Raw genomic sequence first — 23888 nt, 5'->3', positions numbered from 1 at the left:
CAAGATAGCTGCTCTGTGTGTTTGACACGGACACTGTCCAGTGTGAGCCTGAGAAGGACACAGGATTGCTCACATCAGAGCAGACAGTATGACTCATCAGAAAGTACAGGGAGTTCGTAGAGAGGATTGCTGAAGCTGCAGATTCCAAAAATGCAATGCTATAATAGAACTTCAACCTAGTTGTCAACTGGCTTGATCAGTAGTTGAATCCTATACTTCCTATCCACTAAGGGATCCTTTAAGATCCCGGTTCATACCAAACCCAGTTTGTACACAGAATACAAAAGCTCAATATTGCTTTAGGCAGAGCTGGGACACTTCCCTGGTTCCTACAATGCAATGCACACAACTCTCCGTCATTAGCATCTGTGTACAAGACTGGCAACACAAACACAATGCTATTGCAATGAGATCATAACATGTGGGGTCAGCCAACCAGTTCCACACAGAGCTCAAAAAAGTAAAAAAACAAAAACAAAAAAAACCCACTGTCTCCAAAATGTAGTAAAACAGAACAGGCTTTGTGTTTGGAAAAACCACCGCACAAATAAAGCAACTCTAAATACATTTGAAACTGATAAGTTCTCATTTAACTATGTGTTTCCTTAAAGGGAACCTAAGCTGAGAAGGATATGGATTTTTCCTTTTAAAGAGAACCCGAGGTGGGGTTCTGACAATGCTATCCACATACAGAGGCTGGGTCTGCTTATATTGCCCAGCCTCTGTTACTATCCAGATCCCCCATAAGCCCCCCCGCGCTCTGCTATCCCCCGTAAATCACAGCCGCGCTGCCGACACGCAGCGTGTCACAGCGGGCAGTGTTTACCTCTGTACTGTCAATCTGCGTGCTCCCCCGCCTCCTGCATAACTCCGGTCCCCGCCCACGTCCCTTCCCTTGATTGGAGGGAAGGGAAGCGGGCGGGGACCGGAGCTATGCAGGAGGCGAGGGAGCACGCAGACTGACAGTACAGATGTAAACACAGCCCGCACAGCGCGACTGTGATTTATGGGGGATAGCAGAGCGCAGGGGGAACTTAGAGGGGATCTGGATAGCAGGAGAGGCTGGGCAATATAAGCAGACCCAGCCTCTGTATGTGGATAGCATTATCAGAACCCCACCTCGGGTTCTCTTTAAAATAATAGTTCCCCGACTCTCCTGCTGATCCTTTGTCTCTAATACTTTTAGCCACAGCCCCTTAACAAGCATACAGATAAGGTGCTCTGACTGAAGTCAGACTGGATTAGCTGCATGCTTGTTTCTGGTGTGACTCAGCCACTACTGCAACCAATAGACAAGCAGAGCTGCCAGGCAACTGGTATTGGTTAAAAGGAAACATCCATATCCCTCTCAGTTAAAGCGGACTCAAACCAAACATTTTTTTAATTAAAAATATTAAGTTGCACCACTCTGACACATACAAAGATAAATGAACACTCCTTAAAACCTGTGATCATTTCAGTGCATACTTTTCACCCTTCTCTTTTCATAACTAGGGTTATACTGGGGGCAGCCATTAGCAATTCCTCCATTGCTGGACACCATCTACTCCACCAGTTTGCCGGAAAAATGCCGGCAATTTGAAAGGAAGGGAGGGGTTCCTCCAATAAATGTATCATATTTTATATTTGTCATCATGTAGCTGAAAAAAGGCTGCTATTTATTATTATAATTTAGAAAATAGATTTTATTTCTGAAATCTTGTATTTTTAATTTGGGTCCACTTTAAGGTTCCCATTAAAGGACAACTGAAGAGAGAGGGATATGGAGACTGCCATATTTATTTCCTTTTAAGCAATACCAGTTGCCTGGCTGTCCTGCTGACCCTCTGCCTCTAATACTTTCAGCCATAGACCGTGAACAAGCATGCAGCAGATCAGGTGTTTGACATTATTGTCAGATATGACAGGATTTGCTGCATGCTTGTTGCTGGTGTGATTCAGACACTTCAGCAGCCAAACAGGCCAGTAGGGCTTCCAGGCAACTGGTATTGTTTAAAAGGAAATAAACATGGCAGCCTCCATAGTCTTCTCACCTCAGTTTTTCTTTTAAGGGGCACTCTGGTGAAAAATTGTAAAATTTAAAATATGTGCAAACATAGACAAATAAGAAGTACTTTTTTTTCCAGTGTAAAATGAGCCATAAACGACTTTTCTTCTATAATGCTGTCACTTACAGTAGGTAGTAGAAATCTGACAGAAGTGACAGGTTTTGGACTAGTCTATCTCTTCATAGGGGATTCTCAGCAAGGCTTTTATTCTTTATAAAGATATTCCCTAAAAAGGATTTAAACAACAATGCTGGCCACTTCCCTGCTCGCTACGCAGTTTTTTGGCAGTTGGACAGAGCAACTGCCATTCACTAAGTGCTTTTGAAAATAAATAAATCCCTTAGAATCCCCTATGAAGAGATGGACTAGTCCAAAACCTGTCTCTTCTGTCAGATTTCTACTACCTACTGTAAGTGACAGCAATATGGGAGAAAAGTAATTTATGGCTCATTTTACTCTGGGAAAAAATGTACTTCTTATTTGTATATATTTGCACATTTTAAATTTTACAATTTCCCGATGCACAATCTAGCAGGGACTGAGAGTGTGCAGCGGGATCCGTCCGCGGCGGTGGCTGACACCAACAGATAAGCGCTGATTGTTTTATATTTGGTACGCACATTTTATGCTTTGTCTGGCAATAAATCTGTGAAGGTTTTTTATGCTATGCGAGTCCCGCTCTTGTATTTTTAAAGGTTGGTTTTAAAGGGAACCTTAACTGGCGGGGAAAAAATAATTCACTTACCTGGGGGCTTTCCCAAGCCTCCTGCAGCCGTCCTGTGCCCGCGCCGGTCCTTCGGTGCCCTCCGGTCTCCCTCCGCCGCTAAGTTTCGTTTTCGGACGACTGTCAGTCGTCCTCGGGCAAAGCGTCATCTTCTTCCGGATTCCCCGTCGTAAAGAGCCGTAAAGCGCGTCCGCATGACGCGTTTCTGGTGGAGGTCTCTCACTGCAACCCCTTGTTGTTTGAGTGGATCACTGGGTGATTCAGACATACAGTACTGTGCTATATAAAATGTATTTTTCAGGGTGATCTTATATCTTTTACTTGGAAGCAAGCAGGATAAGAGGATTGTGATTGCAGCTTTCTTTTCTGGACTTGAACATAGAACTTACCATATTCTCTACTCTAAAAGATAAGCAACAGCATAATTCTATTTAAAGAAAAAACATTTCTTTGTTACAGCGGATACAAATCCTGCAATAAATCTGCAGCGTGTCTACTTCCTGCCTTCATGGAAACAGAGTTAACTTCCTGTGTTTACAAATTAGCTGCTTTAGCGAGGCAGCCAGCTGACAGATAAAATTACAATTGTGATTAGTAACAGATGAGGGGGAATTAGATAGGCTAAACTCTCTAAATAAATACAGGGTGCATTCCTCTATGTTTTCCTTCTGTCCTGTGCAAGAGTTCAGTTCCACTTTAATCTGAAGTTACTGTTCAAAAGAAACATGCAAAGACTAAAAAAAGAAGAAGAAGAAGAAGGAAAAAAAAAAAAAAAAAAAAAAAAGGAGGTTGGAGTTGAACTTACCTGGGCCTTCTACCAGCCCCCGGCAGACGTCCTGTGCCACTCCGGGACAAAACGATCCTCTGGTCCCCCCATTGCGACTCACTTTCGGTTTCGCAGTCGCCGGGCAATTTCGCCTGCACGGCCCTGGCGCTCCTGCCAGGAGAGTGCGCGTGCGAACAAGGACTCGCACGTCCAGGGCCGCGCAGGCGCCGCCAACTTGTAAATCAGCAAAGCCGAAACTGAGCCGCGACAGGGGACCTGAAGATTATTTGTCTCGGCGCGGGGACGTCTGAAGGGGGCTGGTAAAAACCCCAGGTAAGTTCAACTCTCTTTTTTAGTCTTTCCAGGTTTCCATTAAGCTGCCCCCCTAATGCTCGTTAAAGAGGGATTGTCAGCCACATAATGAAATTCCCTTTACCCACAGCACTGCGTTTATAATGCTGCCAGGAATCTCACCCTGCATTGCAAGCACTTCAACCTATTCAGAAATGTTTGTGCTGTAATTATCTTGCATTGCTGAAGGAGGATTGTCATCACCCCTCCCACATCCCTGCTCCTCAGTGATTGGGCTGAGCCCAGTTCAGTGCGACAGGCTGAGCTGAAACCTGATGATGTGCTCACCCATGTTTATAAAGGAAGCCAGATTCAGAAGAGGAAGCGATTAAGTTCCCACAGCAAACCCTGGAGTCCCACATAACAGTCATAGTTAAACCAAAAAGGACCCAACAGCTTGTGGTAGCTATAGACCGATTTCTTTACTAAATCTAGATCTAAAAATCTTCGCAAAAGTACTAGCAAAAAGATTAGCTGAACATATGGGTTAGTTAAGGTGTTGGGATCAGGTGGGCTTTATTCCCAACAGGGAGGCCAGGGACAATACTATCAGGGCTCTGGACCTGCTTCAGTTCTCACGGTCGGGGGGAAAACCCTGTATGCTACTATCTACAGACGCCGAGAAGGCCTTTGACCGTGTGGGCTGGGGTTGGTTGAGAGCTGCCCTAAAACACATAAACCTTGGCGATAGAATGCTACGCTGCATAGACTCTTTATACTCCTCACCCCTGGCAAGAATCAAAGTCAACGGCATCCTGTCAGAGCCCTTGCAGATTAGCAATGGCACTAGGCAGGGCTGCCCCCTATCTCCTCTCATTTTTGCCCTTGCCCTGGAGCCTTTCTTATGCCATATTAGGAAGAACAATCTCAGGTATGGATGTAGGAGTCACAGAGCACAAAATCGCCGCCTATGCGGATGACTTACTTTTTTTCCTTACTAAGTCTATTTCATCACTACCTAATTTAAAGAGAACCCAAAAAGCCACGTTCAGAATGGCAACTCCCTCCTTTGCCGCAAGTTACCTTGACCATTTTTCATAAAGAGAATCTTATTTGCCATCTTGCACCTAATCCCTCTCCCCTACTTCCGCTTACGGACAACCCTAACATAGGACAAGACGGCCTGGGACATAGCAGACCTACAAGGGAGGGGTCAAAGAAACTGAAATTTTCGGAAATGTGTTCCTCTAGACAATGGGCAACACCAGCTGAGATTAGACAGAAATCACAGTGTGCAAACACGAAGTGGTGGGAATATTTCCAAAAAAGACATTACCTAATGAGACACAATGTAAACCCTACAAAGATGAGACCGCAAACTGACTTTGAGGACCTGTGCACAGCAGAGGGCCCTAATAGAAAAACACTGTCCAGAATCTATGAGATAATAGCCCTTCTAACTACACCTGAATTGCCACGCCTGGGAGACCGAGTTGGGATTTTCTTTCTCTCCGCGTCAAAAAGACAGAATGTGTATTTTCGCTCATAAATCATCAAGATCTGTTGGTATGCAGGAGATGAACTACAAAATACTAACTCAGTGGTACTTCACTCCATTTAAACTTAAAGGGATACTGTAGGGGGGGTCGGGGGAAAATGAGCTGAACTTACCCGGGGCTTCTAATGGTCCCCAGCAGACATCCTGTGTTGACGCAGCCACTCACCGATGCCTTGGCCCCGCCTCCAGTTCACTTCTGGAATTTCTGACTTTAAAGTCAGAAAACCACTGCACCTGCGTTGCCATGTCCTCACTCCCGCTGATGTCACCAGGAGTGTACTGCACAGACACAGACCATACTGGGCCTGTGCTGTGCGCTCTTGATGACATCAGCGGGAGCAAGGACACGGGCGTGCAGGCGCAGTAGTTTTCAGACTTTAAAGTCTGAAATTCCAGAAGTGAACTGGAGGCGTGGCCGGAGCATCGGTGAGTGGCTGCGCCAACACAGGATGTCTGCGGGGGACGGTTAGAAGCCCCGGGTAAGTTCAACTCATTTTCCCCTGACCCCCCTACAGTATCCCTTTAACAAAATGTAACCTGACACATCTGATATCTGTTGGAGATGTGGCCAAACCACAGGCACACTACTACATATCCTATGGGCCTGCCCTTTACTGGCAGGTTATTGGAAGGCTGTAGAAAGATTAATAAAAGCTGTCACAGACAGAAATGCTCAGTTTACCCCGGAGTTCTATCTCCTGCATCTCAACAGGTGGACTATGAAACAATATAAACGATCTGTAGTAGCCACATTCTAAATGCTGCGAAACGCCTAGTCATAAGACAGTGGAAACAGCCGGTGGTACCAGGAGTGGAGGAATTGTAAAGGAAATTGAAGAGACACAAAATATGGAGGAACTCTCACATACTGCATTTGATAAACATGAAGTATACAAAAAAACCTGGTCATACTCGACGTATTTCAGGCATTCAGAAGACTTTATTAAAGTGAACATCCGGACTAAAAATCGACTCAGCAGCACTGAAAAGGCTTTGTGTTTCTTTAACAGTTTCACAGCATCAGAACTTTGTTTCTCTTATACAAACCTCATTTTTAGCTGCACAGAAGAAAACTGCCCGGGCTTTTTTCCCCTGATGCTGTGCAAAGCATGATGGGATTTCTGATTTTGTTGTTCTCTTTCTGCTGTTTTGGTGCAATTTTTTTATTTTACATTTTGAATTTGACATTTGAAGCCTAGCGTGTGCAGCTGGGAGGGGTAATCAGGACACAGGATAGTTGGAACTGTGTCTCCTGCTCCCTGTCACCTCCTTTCAACCAAAAAGATGGCTGCCCTCATGACAAAGATGGCAACCCCCATGAATCACAAACATTTGCCTGTTCTTTTAAAACTGGCTGGGTAAGAGATTATATTACCTATCTATTCTAATTAACATAACTAATGTAACTTGATGACAGTATGTTTGTTTAGGCTGAAGTTCCCCTTTAAGGTTCTTCATGATCAATGTGATAATTAGATGACATACAGGAAGTGGCACCATGGAGTTGATATGGATATACGTTCTAACGCCTAACACTACACAGGCATGTGCAGACCCTGAGGTCGCATCCAGAGGAAAAAGGGGGAGCAGGGAAAAAGGGGGAGGAGTGGAGGGGAAATTCAAAAGTTAAACATTTGGTGTGGATATTGTCTTAAGCTAGAGGGGACTATTTTGCTTTAATTGATGACAACTAAGATGATTGTTAAGACATATGACGTTTTGCCATCATTGATACTGTCGTTGCATTAGTTGCTAATTTATTATATGGAGATTCAATATTGATTTATGTTATGTATCTATCTCTATAACATGCAGTTGGATATTGCCTTTTTACATGTGCAACTCCTTATTGTGATTTGTTCACACCTTCTTTATAAATAAAGAATATATATTAAAAAAAAAATGAAGCCAGAGATGACACTGCAGATTGGAGGAGAAAAGTAAGGGTATAAAACTAACTGAAATCAAAACGTAGACAGTACAAAACATCTGTTATGTACGCAGATCAAGTATTTATCTACTTATATAGGTGTTTTTTTCCTGGTATAGTATGGCTGCTGCTTTAAATTTAAATTACATTTTCAAGAAAGGCCATTGGCAGAACTATGGCTGAGTAATTAGAACTTGAGATGGTCAATGAGGTTGAAGTAATTCTGGCTTGCATGAAAATTGTATGCTGCTTGCCTTCAGTAGTGCAATCCTGATTTTGACAGAGTCTGCATGGAGTATGTATGTTTTCTCTGGGACCTTCCCACTTTCTAAAATTATTGTGCTAGGTTAAAAGGAACCTGAGGTGCGAGACCTATGGAAGCTGCCATATTTATTTCCTTTGAGGGCCCGTTTCCACTAGTGCTGCGCGCGGCCGCGAGACGCACGGCGGCACTTCCTGGTCTGCGGGAACGCAGCCTCCTGCACGGAAACTGATGGCAATGTCGGACGAATCGGTAAGGTAAGCGATTGTTTCCTATGGCAGAGTTTTCCTGCACGATTTGCCTGCGGGGAAACTCTCTGAATTCGGCCCGGTTTCCGCGCTAGTAGAAGTGGGCCCTCAAGCAATACCAGTTGCCTGTCAGTACTGTTGATCTATCTGATCAATAGCGTATGAATCACACACCTGAAAACAGCATGCGGCTTAACTTGTCAGATTTGTCATAGATAGCTGATTATCATGCTTGTTAAAGAGGAGCGGTCAACCATACTATCTCAGAAAAAACCAACATATATAAGTACTTACATAACATGTGTATTGCACTGTCCACGTTTTGATTTTAGTGATTTTTCTACAATAAAAAAAAGAGAAAATCCTTCTTTGCATTTCCTATTTTAACTGTGGCTATTATGAAGCCAATCCTGATGTCATTTCCTCCTTTACTCTCCTCTGCCTGATTGTGTATGCATTGCCCGCCCTCCACTATAGAAAGTGCATTGTCTCAGCATGAGAAATATTGGCCAATCAGAGAGGAACAGAGGGAAGGGAAAACAAGAGGGAAAGAGGCTTCAGCCAATCATACTGCATTAGTGAAGTCTGAGGGGGAAGTAGGGAAGCAAAAAAAGGACAACCCAGCATGCCCTGCAACTTCCTTTTTGCGTACCAAATTTTGTGTGTACCAAATAAGGGTCAGGTAAACGGGGGAACGATCATTTATCAACAAGAAACGTAGTAGTGATTTTACCTTTTGGATTGCCTGGTCAGCATTCTTATTACTTGTTTACCAGAAAAAAATAAAGAATTGATTTTTAATGTTATGCCCGACAGTTACACTTTAAGGGTATATGGATAAAAGTATTAGAGGCAGAGGATCAGCAGGACAGCCAGGCAATGTGAATTATTTAAAAGGAAATAAACATGTCAGCCTCCATATCCCTCTCACCTTGGGTTCCCATTTAATGGTTCTCATCCTTTCACTTCTAACTGGCTCTAGTCTGTGGTAAGGACATAGGATTGTGAGTCCCTCAGGGGGACAGTTAGTACTGATATCGGCTGCCCTCTAAGCACTGCAGACAATGACAGTACTACATACATGCCTATAAATATAATAGTCACGGTGTAATGTATCTATCACAGTCATTGGCCAATTTCTGAGTTACTCGTGTGGTTTTGGGAGTAAGGCTAATTTCCCACTTGTGCCCACGGGAAATGTCCACTCCGATGGTCCGGCTGCAGCCTGGGGTAGATTTGCTCCCCCATTGGCTATATCAGGAAACGCATCCGCCTGTCCAGGATTATTGCGAGCTGCACAGAAGTGCGGTCCGCTTACTGCCATGGGTCGTGCGGATCCGTTGCAACATGACAAGCAGGGCTGTGAGGTCGAGGCGTTCGTAGTCAGTGGTTCTTATAAACGGAGTCGTCAATGATTTCTGTACCAACTCCACAGCCCTGGTGACAAGTGTGACCAGCTCCTATTTATAAAATAGGAACCGTACCCTCGACGAGCGGAGAACGGACAAAAAAGGTCCGTTCTCCGCTCTAGTGGAAACAGAGCCTAAAGGAGTCATCAATTAAATTATGCTACCCCAGTACTACTTACATGGCACTTCCTCCAGCCCCTGGCAGCTGCTATGCCCCTCACCGCAGCTCCGCGGGCCCCCGTTCCCCGACAGTGCGCAGGATGACCTCCAGGTCATCCTCTACTGCACCTGCCACTGTCTTATCAACTCTACGTGGTCCGGAGCATACTGTGCAGACGCAGTAGTTCTGAGCCTGCGCAGTACGCTTCGGACCAGATGGAGGTGATTGACAGCGGCGCTCGCACAGGTGCAGTGGATGACGACCTGGAAGTCGTCCTGCGCACCGTCAGGGAACGGGGGCCAGCGGAGCTGCGGCGAGGGAAATAGCAGCTGCCAGGGGCTGGAGGAAGCCCCGGGTATGTAGTACTACTGGGGTAGCATAATTTAATTGATGCCTCCTTTAAGAGAGAAAACGGAGCTGCCTAGAGGAGACTCACATGATGGCCATACAAACCCTGTGAAGATAGTGTGTTAGCTGGGAATCCAACCTGGGACTACAGGACTGCAAGGCGAGAGCACTAGTCATCTAGTCTCACTTACGCTGGGTACCCACCATGCATTTTTTCAGTTGATTTTCTGTCCGATTGATTTCCGATTCGATTTTCTGATTGATTTCCAATTCAATTCTCTTTTCTTATCCATTTCTATGAGAAATCGATCGGAAAAATGATCGGACATGTCAGAAATTATCTATCGAACAATCCATCTAACACAATATTGTATGGTGTGTACTAGTATTAGGGATGGATCACACTCGCTTCTGCAGGAATCGCAGACAATGCCCCTCAAGAGTTTTGCTGCACGATTGTGCATTTTGCACAGCATTTTAACTTGCATTTTGTTTTATTTACAGTAGCCATTGATGTCAATGAAAAAACACATAAGTTGTGCGGGAAAGTAGTGCAGGTTGTTTTTTTTTTTTAAACGCTATTCGGAATCGCATATGCCTCTGGAAAACGCAGCAGCACCGTAGATCACCATTATATGCGTTTCTGCATACGTTTTTGGTCCGCGGCATACTTAAAGTGAACCAGGAGGTCGCAATAGCAGCATAGGGGGCGATATTATGGCTGGGAACGCGAAGAATCACTCGCATTCCCATGCCTGTCGGCCGGTGACGGCCAAACCGGAAGTGTTCGCCGGCGTGTCCTGGAGCATCGGAGCGGGGCTGCGAGGGCACCGATCGGCTGCAGGGGGCTGAGGGAAGCCCCAGGTGAGTAAATCTCAATTTTATTTCATAGACTTAAGGATCACTTTAACTGAGCAAAGGGAAGCCTCTGTATCCCTCCCCCTTCCCATTCTCTTAAAGGACACCTATAGGGAGAAGACTACGGAGGATCCCATATTTTTTTTTTTTAAACAATACCAGTTACCTGGCTATCCTGCTGATACTTTGCCTCCAATACTTTTAGGCTGGGTGCACACATAGCAGAGTGTTGGCTAAAATGCAGCGTTCTATGCAGCAATGTTAGTCAATGGGACACAGAAAAAAAACGCAGAGACCTGCGATTTACAGTATGCGTTCCGAAAACGCTGGGTTTTTTTTGCATGATATGCAGGAACTCTGCCAAAAGGCACATAATGAAAATCGATGGAAACGCAATGGATTGCATTTTGTATGTGTTTTTTGATGCGTTTTATAAGAAAATTAAATAAAGATTTGAGGTATTTCCGCTTTCTGTTCTTCCTAGTGATTTGCACAAATTTAAATATAAAAATGCATACAGAACATACGCATAACGCATGAAAAATGCATGTGTTTAAAAAAAAAACCGCAAACGCACCAAAAACGCAAAAAAAACCTAATGATATTAACATAAAACATGACATAAAATGCTACTTTTTCACGCTATGTCAAACATGAACCCAGCCTCAGCCATAGCCCCTAAATAAGCATGCAGCAGATCAAGTGTTTCTGACATCATTGTCAGATCTGACAAGATTAACTGCATGCTTGTTTCTGGTGTTATTCAGACATGACTGCAGCCAAATAGATCAGCAGGGCTGCCAGGCAACTGGTATTGTTCAAAAAGAAAAGAAATATGGCAGCCTACATATTTATCTCACTACAGTTGTCCTTTAACTCCTCAGCCTCCTGGAAGTTCCTCCGAGCAGCGAACAGACATTCTGAACTGCGCATGGACAAGTTTCAAACTGCACATACACAGTTTAAGAAAGCATTCAGAGACGAATGTTTACTTTTGCTGTGCACACTGGATTCAACACTCGCATCTGCGCAATTCTGAATCACATGCCGACACTTGTGGGAACTTCTGGAGAAGCATTAGACGGAGGGATCCAGTCAAATATTTAGGCTGCTTACACACTAAGACGTTACAGGCGCACGTTAGTGCGCCTGTAACGCTCCCCCAACGCACAGCAATGTAACACAAGTGGGCTGTTCACACAGCCCACGTTGCGTTACATGTAACGCTGCACGTTCTCCGGAAAGTGCAGCATGCTACGGCGTTACAGCGGCTATAGCCGCGTTAGACTGTTTTCACATGCGCAGTGGGGGGCGGAGAGGAGGCGGGGAGAGCCAGCTACAGTAGCCGCGCACATGGCTACTTAATATTCACTGCACTGGCGGCCGCTGATTGGCCGGCGGGACCACGTGATGCGGAGTGTCTCGCTCCGCATCACGTGGTCCCGCTGGCCAATCAGCGCCACTCTGGGAGACATTATAGGATTTGAGCCGCCTGACGCGGCTCACTCTACCGTCCTCACTTGCAGCACCATACGTTGTGTTAGGTGCACGTTATGCGACCTTAACGTAGCACCTAACGCAACGTCTTGGTGTGCAAGTAGCCTAAGACTTCTTTCCCACTGCATTCCATCCCAAAGGCCAATATCATTTCATTCCAACACAATGCAATTATAGGTGTATGGTACGTTTACATCAACGAGGTGGATTCTGTCAGACTAAAGGTCCGTACACACGCCGGACTTTAGGCAACGACGGGTCCGTCGTTGCCTCCCGCTGGGTGGGCGTGCCAGCGACAGTCCGGCGTGTGTACGCTCTGTCGTCAGACTGATACGGCTGTTTCTGAGCGATCCGCCCGGCGGATCGCTCAGAAACAGCCGTATCAGTCTGACGACAGAGCGTACACACGCCGGACTGTCGCTGGCACGCCCACCCAGCGGGAGGCAACGACGGACCAGTCGTTGCCTAAAGTCCGGCGTGTGTACGGACCTTAACACTCACATGCGTATTATGCCACTTTTTGGCACCGTTGTGTACGGGAAGATGGGACACTAAGATCATGTAGACTAGCCTACTATGGTCTTTATTTATTATTTATATAGCGCTGACATCTTCTGCAGCACTGGACAGAGTATACTGTCTTATCAATAACTGTCTCTCAGAGGGGCTCACAATCTAATCCCTACCATAGTCATATGTCTATGTATCGTGTACTGTATGCATCATAGTCTAGGACCAAATCGGGGGCAAAGCAATTAACTTATATGTACGGTTTCCTCCCACATCCCAAAAACAGAGCGCCTGGAGGAAACCCAGACAGTCACAGGGAGAACATACATACACACTCCATGCAGATAGTTCCCTGTCTAGAATTCAAACCGGGGAAGCAGCCCTGAAAGAGCGAGAGCACTAACCACTACACCACCGTGTATTTAATATATTTTTTCCCTCTATTCAGGGATATTTTAAGTATGTTGTCCCTGATGACAAGCAACAAAACTGCTGTGACGTTAAGTGCCTTCGGCTCCTTTCACATCTAACAACGCGCGCAGGAGCCGTTCTCCTGCACACGTTGACTAGCCTGCGGCTGTCATCGGGGAATCTGCGGTGCGACGCTGAGTAGCGGCGGTAGTAATTAATGAACCCAATGTGAAACCGACGTTTCTCGACGATAAAATGCTCCCAGGTGCGTCGTACCGCAACGCTTCGAAACGCAGCGTCGGGTGTCAAAGGTAAAATGAAAGTCTATGTACGTTCCTTTTACCTTGGTTAACACAAAGTATAGACCTTGCGTTAAAACGCTGAAAAAGGGCTCTGGTGTGAAAGAGCCCTTCACCTTGCAGCCCCCACAGTCCATCAGAACAGCATTATGTTGGTACTCCATAAATTAAAATAACATGGCCTGGTATTCCCTGACCAAGCACCTTGCCCTGCCTTATATCATTCTGATGTGAATGTCCCATAACAACCTCTGTCCTCTTACCTGGGCCCTATCCTCAGCCCTACATACCTGTGTATTCTACCATATATGCAGCTTCCTCTGAGACTGAGCCAGCAGGAAGTGAACCCCCCATGTGGCCCTCACAAGGCTGGGATGGGGGCAGCTGGATGCTTACCTCTGTCTAGTCTATGCCTGGCTGCTGGAATCGGATCCCCATCTTTCTGCAGCTGTTGACGGCTGAACGCTGGCTCCGCCCACAGCTACCAGAGACGGGGCAGGATCACTGTTAGCCTCAGATGGGCAAAGTGATGTCATCGCTGTGCGCCGGAAGCGAAGCACTGCTTGTGTTTACTTGCAGCAGGGAAGGCAGAGGAGATCTAGGAAGGAAGATGCCGGTGGGGAAGAACTTCAGGAGACGCAGAGACTCAGATTCAGAGGAGGAGGAAGATGAGGAAGTGACCAGTGAGGTCAGGTTAGTAAAGCCACAAATAGAGGCCGATCCCATGAAGCTTACTTAACTGTCCCTCTCCTTCTGCAGGGGAATCACCTGTTCTGTTTCTTTATCTAATATCACTCATTTCTCATTAATTATGCCTGATTTTGTGATGAAGGTGAGATGGGGAGCTTCTCCCACTATGTTTGCAGTAAACATTATCAATGTTCTTTATCATCTCCGAAAGTTGGAAGTTGCCCATACACGATGAGACATTCCTCAATTTGATCACTGCAATCAAATCTGCTGGAGACTGATGCCAAACATGCTGTCCGATTGGGATTTTGATTGATTTCTAGTAGAAATTGACCAAATTACCATTTAAACAGGACTTAAGCTGCTCTCTTGGTGTCCTATGCAGAGTATAAGCGCAGCAAAGCACTCTCACACTCGCCGCCTCTCCAGCCAGCATGCTCCCACCTCAGTCCTTCTGTCATGAGATGATGGCAATACAGAGGATTGTGTCAGCAGAACATTGAGTGTGAGAGAACTTTGCTGCACTAAAACTCTGCATGGGGCCCTGTGGAGAACAATATACAATATTAGCTGGGGGGGGGGGGGGGGGGGAATTGATGGAGATACCTGGGGGAGCAGTGGTTTTATAGATTTAAATCAATGTACAGTGTGTTGCAAATTTCACACCTCTGGAAGGAGGTTGTATGTTTAGTTTAGAGCTTTATTTTTAAGTGTACCCAAGGTGACCGTAAGGAAAACAAAAGATACTTACCTCAGAAGCGGGAAGCCTCTGGATCCTGCAGAGGCTTCCTGCATTGTCCTGACACCCACAGTTGCTAAGCGCAGATCCCTGAACGAAATCTGAAAAGAGTTTGATGCATTTCTGATTGTGACTGTGTTCCTTTTCATTTGTGAATACAGCTGCACTGCACCTGCGTGAGTACAGCCGCTTCTGCACAGTTAGCCGTAGCCGCTCATGAATGAGGGACCCCGTGCTAATGCCCAGGTGTGGTCATACTCATGCAGGTCCAGGACGCCATGTTCATGCATGAAGAGCAGCACAGTCGCAATCTTCAGGAAGGTCTCGGGCAACTGCAGTGGTCTGGAGGAGCATGTGGGAAACCTCTGGAAGATCCAAAGGCTTCCTTCTTCTTAGGTAAGTATCTGGCTTTTTTGCTTTTATTACCTTAGGGTCGTCTTAGGCTCATTTTAAGGACTACCCTACTTGATCCAGCACCTTTTTAGCTTTCCTGTCTCTGGAGTTTCTGGTACCTTTTCTCTCCAGCTGTAGCCAGCTAAGACTTACTCAACGTGACAGTGAGCTTCCAAAGCTTTTTTCAGTTTTTTTATTTTGTTTGTTTTTTTTAACCATGTAATTTGTTGATGCCTGCATGAGAATGAAATAATTTACTAACCTTATATCAGTCCCCACCATCTATAGTACAAATGAACGTTGCAGTATTTTTTTTCCTAGCAGCATATTTATTTATTTTAAATCCAATCCAGGTTTACTGAATCACTTGTGACCTCTCTAATGGAAAGTCTTTTAGGCGCGTACACACGCCATACTTTAGCAAATGACGAGTCCGTCAGACCCTCCCACTGGGTGGACATTCTGCCGACAGTAGGACGTGTGTACAGTCCGTTGGCAGACAGCGGATCTGTCAGAAACACAGTCTTATCAGTCTGCCGACAGACTGTACACCCGTCCTACTGTCGGCAGAATGTCCGCTGAGCGGGAGGGTCTGATAGACCCGTCGTTTGCTAAAGTATGGCGTGTGTGATCAGTCGTTTGATCTGGTCCATTGTTCTATTCAGTCCATTGACCAGTCCAACGACATGTAAATTAGCCGACATTATCATATCAGCCGTTTTGTCGTCTGTGTGTACAAGACGGTTGAACAACTTTTTGTTTGAATAACAAGTCGTTCAAATGACCGGTTTGAACGACAATCAGGCGTAAAATCAGACGTGTGTACGCACCTTTTTAGCTTTTCTGTCTCTGGAGTTTCTGGTACCTTTTCTCTCAAGCTATAGCCAGCTAAGACTTACTCAAAGTGACAGTGAGCTTTCAAAGCTTTTTTCTGTTGTTTTTTTTTTTTTTTTAGCCATAGTAACTGTACCCTGTACAGCTATGTACTCTGTTGATGCCTGCATAAGAATGACATAATTTACTAACCTTATATCAGTCCCCACCATCTATAGGACACATGAACTTTGCAGTATTTTATCTCCTAGCAGCAAATTTATTTATTTTTTTTAAATCCAGTCCAGGTTTACTGAATCACTTTTGACATCTCTAATGGAAAGGCTTGGAGATGTCTAAAGGTGCACACACACATCCAATATTGATTGGCTAATCACTGACCAATTTTACCACCTCCATGGAGTATTATGCTGGGAATACACGGCTCGATTCTGAGCCATTTAGATGGCTTGATAGATAATTTTCGACATGTCCGATCTCCCGCCCGATCATTTCCGCACTCAATTCTGCATGGAGGACAATGGGAAAAGATAAGAAAATCGAGCAGAAGATAAGGGAATCGCCTGCAGAATCGAGCGCGGAAAACGATCGGGTGCGGAATCGAGCGGCAAAACCGAGCCGTGTATGCCCTGCATTAGGGCCAACAGACTTTGAATACTATGAACAGATTGTGTAGGTAAGCTCTTCCACTACATTAAGGTGGTAAAATTGGCCAGTAATTGGCCAATCAGAATTGGATGTGGGGGATAAATACCTTGTTCTGCCGCGGGGATGCGGCAAATCAGCTTGGAACTGAATGCTGGAACTAACTGTGCAATAAAAAGAGAATAAAAAGACTTCAGGCTCTCATTAAATTGTGTTTCCTCTAAAAAATAAATTGTGTTAAGTTGTGTTTCCTCTAAAAATTGCACCAAGCATTGCTTTTTAGTAGGAGGGCTTTTCGGTCTCTTTTATCCCCCTATACATTCCTAGTGGTTTGGGTCACTACGAGCTGCTTGGTTGCTCTGTTGTACTGGTTCCAAGCCCTACCCCATACAGCCATATCAATCCTTGCCATGCACTGAGGAGGACCAAAAGCCCCAAACAGGCTGTCTACATGTGGGGTTGGTGTGGCTGTGTAAAATTAAAAGCTATAGGCTTGCTATACACCAGCGGTTCCGGATACTAGCCTGACTTACAGGGGCGTAAAGAGATAATTAGCATATTCAGTAGTGGTGCATTATGGGTAACCACAAATGTTCACTTTAAACTGTATTATTGCAATTTCCTTCTGTTTTAAGAAGGCAAATCACACCAAGCATTGCTTTTTAGTAGGAGGGTTTTTCGGCCTCTTTTAGCCCCCTATACATTCTTAGTGGTTTGGGTCACCCCGATCTGCTTGGTTACACTCTAAAAATAAAATACCATAAAATCCTCATTAAATTGTGTTCCCTGTTATTTTTCTAATCAATAAAAAGATAGACTAGTTTCAGATTTATTTTTTTTTCTGCCTCTTTATTTAATAAGTCGCCTCCTGTGCAGTGTCTATCTGGTCAGTGAATCTTCCCGATCCATGGTGATGAGAGGTCAGAGATGGTAGCAGAGGTGGATCTGGGTGATCTACATGTACATGGGCAATGTTCTTTCATGCACTCTGGTGTGTGGTGATGTTGGAGGATGACAGTGGCTGGTCTTGTTTGACCGGCAAGCAGTGGAGGCACGTCGATGGCGATCCATTCTCCAGAAGGAGCTCTTCCAAATACAACATCAGAGGCCCATGGTGAAACAATAGTTGGAGATGATGGTCTGTCAGGAAAAGGTACAGGTTTTGGCAGGATTAACTTTTTAGGAGAGGCAGGTACTGGCTTCTTTTTCAGTGCTGGGATCCTGCTGGCAGGTGAAGAATCCTGTATCTCTGTTAGTTCAGAGGTGGCACTGCTGTCAGAAGACGACTCGTCGGAGGCATGTGGCAGAGAGTTTGAGCTTCCCTCAGGCGATGCAGGGGAAGTTGGCCTACTCTCTGATACTGTAGGATTAGTAGGCGTGATTACTTTGTTTCCACGCCCTTCTTCTAGTAGTCTCAGTATGTTTTTTGTGTCCTTTTTCAGGAATCTGGCCACAAAGACTACTATTCCTACAACTGTCAAGAGCAATAAGCCTAGAAATATTGCGGCTGCAATAATGTTGACAGTTTCTGTTGATATTCCCTTCTTGATTGGAGGAAGGGGAATATCCAGAGTGGTGGTTGTGGTGGTGGTGGTGGTGGTGGTGGTGGTGGTGGTGGTCTTTGTTGCCCTGCTACCAGGCTGCATTGCCTTTCTCTGTTCCCGTTTGTCTCTTGCTTGCTCGGTCTTTTCTGTATTGCGGCGTTCAGGAGGGGTTCCTGCAAGACACATCATAAATACATGCTGTTAGGTCAATGTTATGGCAAGAGGATAAATAACAAACTCTAAAATCATTTGTAAGAAGTTTTGAATCATGATGATACCAGTTAACCACTTCACTACCCTGCTAATTTTCACAGCTCAGCTCAGCTGTGATTACTTTGGCAGTAACTTTATCAATAATTATCACAACTAAATGATCTATAAATAACAAACTCTAAAATCATTAATAAGAAGTTTTGAATCAGGATGATTCGAAACTCTAGGTCGGCGGGCCGCATTGCGTACATTTTTACGCATTCCCGCTGGTCGAGGAACATTGACACATACATTTTTACGCTTTAGTGGTTTAACTCGTAAATTTTTACGCGTTGATACGTACATTTTTACGCGTTGATACACTAACTCGTAAAAATGTATGTGTTAGGCCTCTTGCACACTGCACGCGATTCCGATTCAGATTCCGCTTTTTAATCAGTTTTTACATCCGATTCAGATTCCGATTTGCAGTGTGCAAGGAGCAAACTGCAAATCAGAATCTGAATCGGATGTAAAAACTGATTAAAAAGCGGAATCTGAATCGGAATCGCGTGCAATGTGCAAGAGGCCTAAATGTTCCTGCACCGCGGGAATGTGTAAAAATGTACGCAATGCGGCCCGCCAACCCCAGGGTCGGCAAAAACTAAACTAGCTGACGGAGGGGGACCAGAGCAGCAGTAAGTGACTACGAGGGCACAGGATAGCTGCATGGGGCTGGTAGAAGCCCCACCAGGTGAGACTTTTTTTTTTTTTTGCCTGATAACTTCTTTAAAGGGGTTCTGTTAGGGGTTTCTGAGGAGAAAAACAGACCCTTACCTTGGGCTTCTATCAGCCCCGTGCAGCGGTCATGTCCCACGCCGTCCTCCTCCCATCTGCTGTTCTCCGCCGCCGGCCCCGGTCTAAGCGGCATGGGATCCAACTGTGGCTGCGCTACAGTGGCCGCGCACCCTCTTGCTTCTGCCTGCGTCATCGGAGGCTTACTGCACAAGCGCAGTACAAGGCTCTGTTGTACTGTGCCTGCGCAGTAAGCCTCAGATGACGCGAGCGGAGGCACGGCAAAGCGCATTTTTCGTCTGTGTGACAGACAAATAATAGCCCGGTGCCGGCTGCGGGGAACGGCAGATGGGAGCAGGACGGCATGGGGCATTACCACTGCAGGGGGCTGATAGAAGCCCCAGGTAAGTGGCAGTTTTTCTCCTCAAGAACCCCCACAGAACCCCTTTAAGGTGATTTTAGGGAGTCATGTGGAAGAAAAGGGTTACCAGGGAACAATGTACCACAACCGTGATTCTGGAGAGCAATTGACAAGAAAGGGGATGCTGGATAGCATTGTACAGCTAAAGTGATTCTGGGGAGCAGTGTACTTCTAAAGGGAGGCTTTATAGCAAAGTGCAACTATAGGAATGGTGGCGAGCAGTGTACAGCTAAAGGGATGCTAGGAAACACTTTCCATTTATACATACTTTTAACTTAGCGAGATCTCTCTCTCTGATCGAATGTCATTAGAGAGAGATCTATCAGCTATCCATACACCGAAGGCCAATTCCTGATATTTCAGCATGAAATCTCTCGGGAATCTGTTGAGTCTGCCACCTCATGTCTGATTGATACACATGATACCAATTTCGGCCCAAAATTGGACGCGTTGTTGATCGGGCATGCTTTTGGCGGCACCGAATTTTTAATTTTTAATTTTGTTTTTTTTTTCTTCATTAGATTCGATAGTAATTAGTGGAGAGATATATGACCACCTCTAGCCACTCTACAGCAGGTACATGCTGTATATCGGTGATGGTTAAAGGGGCCATACACTCATCGATTTTCTCATTCGATTCCTTGCAGATTCAAATCATCTGCTGGGGAATCGTATCCCCAAAATGTCAGATCTATCGATTTTGACTAAAAATTGATCTAAAGTATTCATCAGACAAGATGGAAAATTTAAAAAAATTGGGGCGGGGCAACACTATTGGCAGATCGATGGCCTATAGCTGTGCACTGCATCCAACAGCGCAACTCTGCAATTCGATCGATTTTCAATAGATACCCTGCTAGAATCTATTGGAAATTGATGCACAGTGTATGGTAGGAATTCGATTGTCCAATTTAATTGTAATATCGTTCGGGCCTACACACACAATTCTATCAGATTGATGGAATCTGTCCAAAGAAAGGATCAATTCCATTAAACTGATCAAATTGAATACCAGCTTTCCTTCCATTAATGGACCAGAAGGATATTATGACTGAATTGGGTGATTGATTTTCCATAGAATTCGTACCCTTAGGTGGCCACCTTTGGCACCTATCTTGAAGATTGCCCCAGCCCCCCCTCCCCCCCCCCCCCCCCCCCCCTTAGTGAGGTTAGCGTTTTAAATTACCTGAGCCGCCGGTGATGCTGACGTAAACGAATGGAGTAGGTTCATATTCGCCATCAAGTCGGAGGTGGACCTCATAGAAGCCACTGTCATCCGCGGTAACCGGATCGATCACCAAACTGCAGTTACCGCTTTTTACTAGAGGTCTGAAGGTCTGCGCCCTGACGTCGTGGTGGGTGACTGACAAGGCGTATTGGTAGAGAATGGACCTGTACTCTCCGCTACTATCAGGCGTCATCCCCCACTCTAATTCGAGGTTGTCACGGTGATTCGGTCTAGTGGTGTCATAGCGGCATGGGATCAGCAGACGTGATCCCGCGCTTATAGCAATCTCATCAGGGACCAAATCAATGGACGATATATCCACACCTGGAAGAAGGAAGCAGAAAAAAATTGTCAGTTGAGAGCTTCTAGGAAATTTTTCAAGCACATGAAAATGTAATAAACCCTCAATATCCGTAGCAATCCCATCCTTCTACTGCAAAGGTAGCAGCGCTAGTCTACTTCAGGTGACCCAATGGCAAACCTCACAGGAAACAGTTCTCCAATCACAGCACCCTCTATAACTTTAAGTGTTTTAATTGGCTAAATCATGTGGGACATAGTTGTTACTACAGTACAACCTATCCCAAACCTAATCACGTTAGCGACATTTCCCTTTGAGGCTTCCTGCTGGGTCAGTTTAAAGGACCACTTCAATGCCAAGATGGCCAAAAACAGGTCTGAATGTGGCCGTAAGGGCCCTTTTCCACTACGGCATTTGCGATGGCTGAATCGCAAAACCGCAAACCGCTAGTGATTTTTCAAATCGCTACAGTTTGCTTTTAACATAGGAATCGCGGTAGGTCATTTCCACTACCGCGAATCGTTTTTTTTTTCCTGATCGCGATCTCGCGGCGGAGCGATTATTGCCGCGATTTTGCAATGAGGTGCATAGCATAGAAAAATCGCGATCGCAAACGTCGGGAAATCGCCGGTAATTTTTTACCTTTTGCTATTCAGCAATCGCTAGCATTCAGCGTGAACGCTAGCGATTGCTAGTGGAAAAGGGCCCTTTTCCACTAGAGCAATTGCTGAATCACAAAATTGCTAGTGATTTTTAAATTGCTAGGATTGTTACTTTATCATAGAAATCACGAGAGGTATTTTCCACTACAGTGATTCGATTTGGAAATTGCAAATCGCAATAGCTTTCTGGAGCGATTTTTACAATGATAATGCAATGCAAATGCAAATCGCAATCGCATAACAGAATTAATGAAAAATCGCAATCGCAAGCGTTTGTGATTTGTGATTGCGCTACGGCGTTTGCGATGGCTGAATCGCAAAACCGCAAACCGCTAGTGATTTTTCGAATCGCTACAGTTTGCTTTTAACACAGGAATCGCGGTAGGTCATTTCCACTACCGCGATTCGTTTTTGACCTGATCGCGCGATGGAACGATTATTGCCGCGATTTTGCTATGCAGTGCCTAGCATAGCAAAATCGCGATCGCAAACGTCGGGAAATCGCCGGGAATTTTTTTCCTTTTGCTGAATCGCAATCACTAGCGTTCAGCGCGAACCGATTGCTAGTGGAAAAGGGCCCTTAATGCGGTTATGCGATTACGATTTGCGATTTTCATTTGCATTGCATTATCATTGTAAAAATCGCTCCAGAAAGCGATTGCGATTTGCAATTTCCAAATTGAATCACCATAGTGGAAAAAACTTCCCGTGATTTCTATGATAAAGTAACAACCCTAGCGATTTAAAAATCACTAGCGATTTGCGATATCGCAATCGCTCTAGTGGAAAAGGGCCCAAATGAACAATCGCAATCGCTGGCGTTTGTGATTGCGATTGATAGTGGAAAAGGGCCCTTAGGGATGATCAATGAGATGCAATACTTTCGAAAGTATGAAAATTTTTAGGCAAATACATGCAGCTTGAAAAAGGACCAATCAATTTAAACCTGGTCTTAAACTAATTGGTCGATTTTCAAACTGCATAAATTAGCATCAACTAGCAAGAATTTGCTTGCCTCTCTTTGATCATCTCCAGTGGCCATACATAGTTAGGAGTGTATATGTGTATATATATATATAATCAAATTATTTATTTTTTTTAATTTTTTTTTAACAATTGTTTGAAAAGTCATTTTAGTCTGTCATATGCTAGTCCATTATTTGAAAAAGTGACACAATTTTTCACTATGGCGATCAGATACCTATTGGAAGATTCTAGAAAACAAATATTGTTTTCTGTCAAAAATAATAATAATAATAATAATAATAATTTCCATCAAATACTCATAATTCTTACCTGATGAGATGTTACAAACAATGAGGATGAATATTCCTACGAATAGGAACATTCTGTGGCTTTTGTCTAAATCGACAAAAACAAGAATCCTAGACAGCTAAACGCTCGCTGCTAACAGCTGCTCACGCTCAACCAAAAGGGTGCCAGATGCTGGATGCTGCTGCTTTTATACCAGCAGCTGCTCTGATGTCATAATGGCATGGCCTATTGTGATGTCATGAGGAGCCTCCTGGTGGTTTTCTGTTTACCTATGTTTCCATGGAAACCACTCAGACTGCAACAAAACTGTTTCTGCAGCAGGTATACAAGTGGAGAAAAGCAAAACATTGGTTGCCTTAAAAATAAAAGACAATAATCTTGTTGGTGTAATTAACGCAATTTTTTTTAAAATCCCATTTATAATTATTATTTATTATTATTATTTAGTATTTATATAGCGCCGACATATTACGCAGCGCTGTACAGTATATATATATATATATATATATATATATATATATATATATATATATCTTGTCACTAACTGTCCCTCAAAGGAGCTCACAATCTAATCCCTACCATTGCCATATGTCTATATTATGTAGTGTAAGTACTGTAGTCTAGGGCCAATTTTAGGGGGAGCCAATTAACTTATCTGTATGTTTTTGGAATGTGGGAGGAAAACGGAGTGCCCGGAGGAAACCCACGCAGACACGGAGAGAACATACAAACTCTTTGCAGATAGTGCCCTGGCTGGGATTCGAACCAGGGACCCAGCGCTGCAAGGCGAGAGAGCTAACCACTACGCCACCGTGACACACACACACACACACACACACACACACACACA

At 44.7% G+C, this 23888-nt stretch overlaps 3 protein-coding genes across 7 annotated transcripts in view; 1 reads left to right on the top strand and 2 right to left on the bottom strand.

Moving 5' to 3' along the window:
- USP20 (ubiquitin specific peptidase 20) overlaps nucleotides 1-13819 on the bottom strand; it is an 86768-nt gene extending 72949 nt beyond the window's left edge. For 3 of the 5 annotated variants that reach the window (XR_011023230.1, XM_068248938.1, XM_068248940.1), the window contains exon 1: nucleotides 13716-13819. The gene's annotated coding sequence lies outside the window, so the exon portion shown is untranslated. Of the gene's footprint in view, nucleotides 1-9948; nucleotides 10040-13715 lie in introns of all 5 variants that reach the window. The other 2 variants (XM_068248939.1, XM_068248942.1) reach the window with 2 other exon arrangements.
- A 26-nt stretch (nucleotides 13820-13845) lies between these two features.
- Nucleotides 13846-23888, top strand: part of C8H9orf78 (chromosome 8 C9orf78 homolog) — a 75968-nt gene continuing 65925 nt past the window's right edge. Inside the window, exon 1 of the mRNA XM_068248943.1 lies at nucleotides 13846-14012. Coding sequence (XP_068105044.1) covers nucleotides 13849-14012 — 164 coding nt within the window. The 5' untranslated portion in view covers nucleotides 13846-13848. The remainder of the gene's footprint in view (nucleotides 14013-23888) is intronic.
- LOC137528569 (uncharacterized) lies at nucleotides 17468-23273 on the bottom strand. Its single transcript, XM_068249910.1, has 3 exons — nucleotides 23060-23273; nucleotides 20759-21124; nucleotides 17468-18337 (listed from the first exon to the last, which is right to left on the bottom strand). The coding sequence occupies exons 1-3, from the start codon at nucleotides 23109-23111 to the stop codon at nucleotides 17508-17510; spliced, it is 1248 nt and encodes a 415-aa protein (XP_068106011.1). The 5' UTR covers nucleotides 23112-23273; the 3' UTR covers nucleotides 17468-17507.

Source organism: Hyperolius riggenbachi, chromosome 8 (assembly GCF_040937935.1).
Source record: "Hyperolius riggenbachi isolate aHypRig1 chromosome 8, aHypRig1.pri, whole genome shotgun sequence".
Lineage (NCBI taxonomy): Eukaryota > Metazoa > Chordata > Amphibia > Anura > Hyperoliidae > Hyperolius > Hyperolius riggenbachi.
Note: the sequence above shows the minus strand (reverse complement) of the source record. Positions and strands in the feature narration are given on the sequence as shown.

Bases quoted from the DNA above. Each gene is read 5' to 3' on its own strand.
- LOC137528569 (XM_068249910.1), bottom strand. From the start codon at position 23,111: ATGTTCCTATTCGTAGGAATATTCATCCTCATTGTTTGTAACATCTCA. The intron at 21,125-23,059 runs GTAAGAATTATG...TCCTTCTTCCAG, and splicing joins TGTTTGTAACATCTCATCAG to GTGTGGATATATCGTCCATT. The intron at 18,338-20,758 runs GTAATTTAAAAC...TGTGTCTTGCAG, and splicing joins CAGCATCACCGGCGGCTCAG to GAACCCCTCCTGAACGCCGC.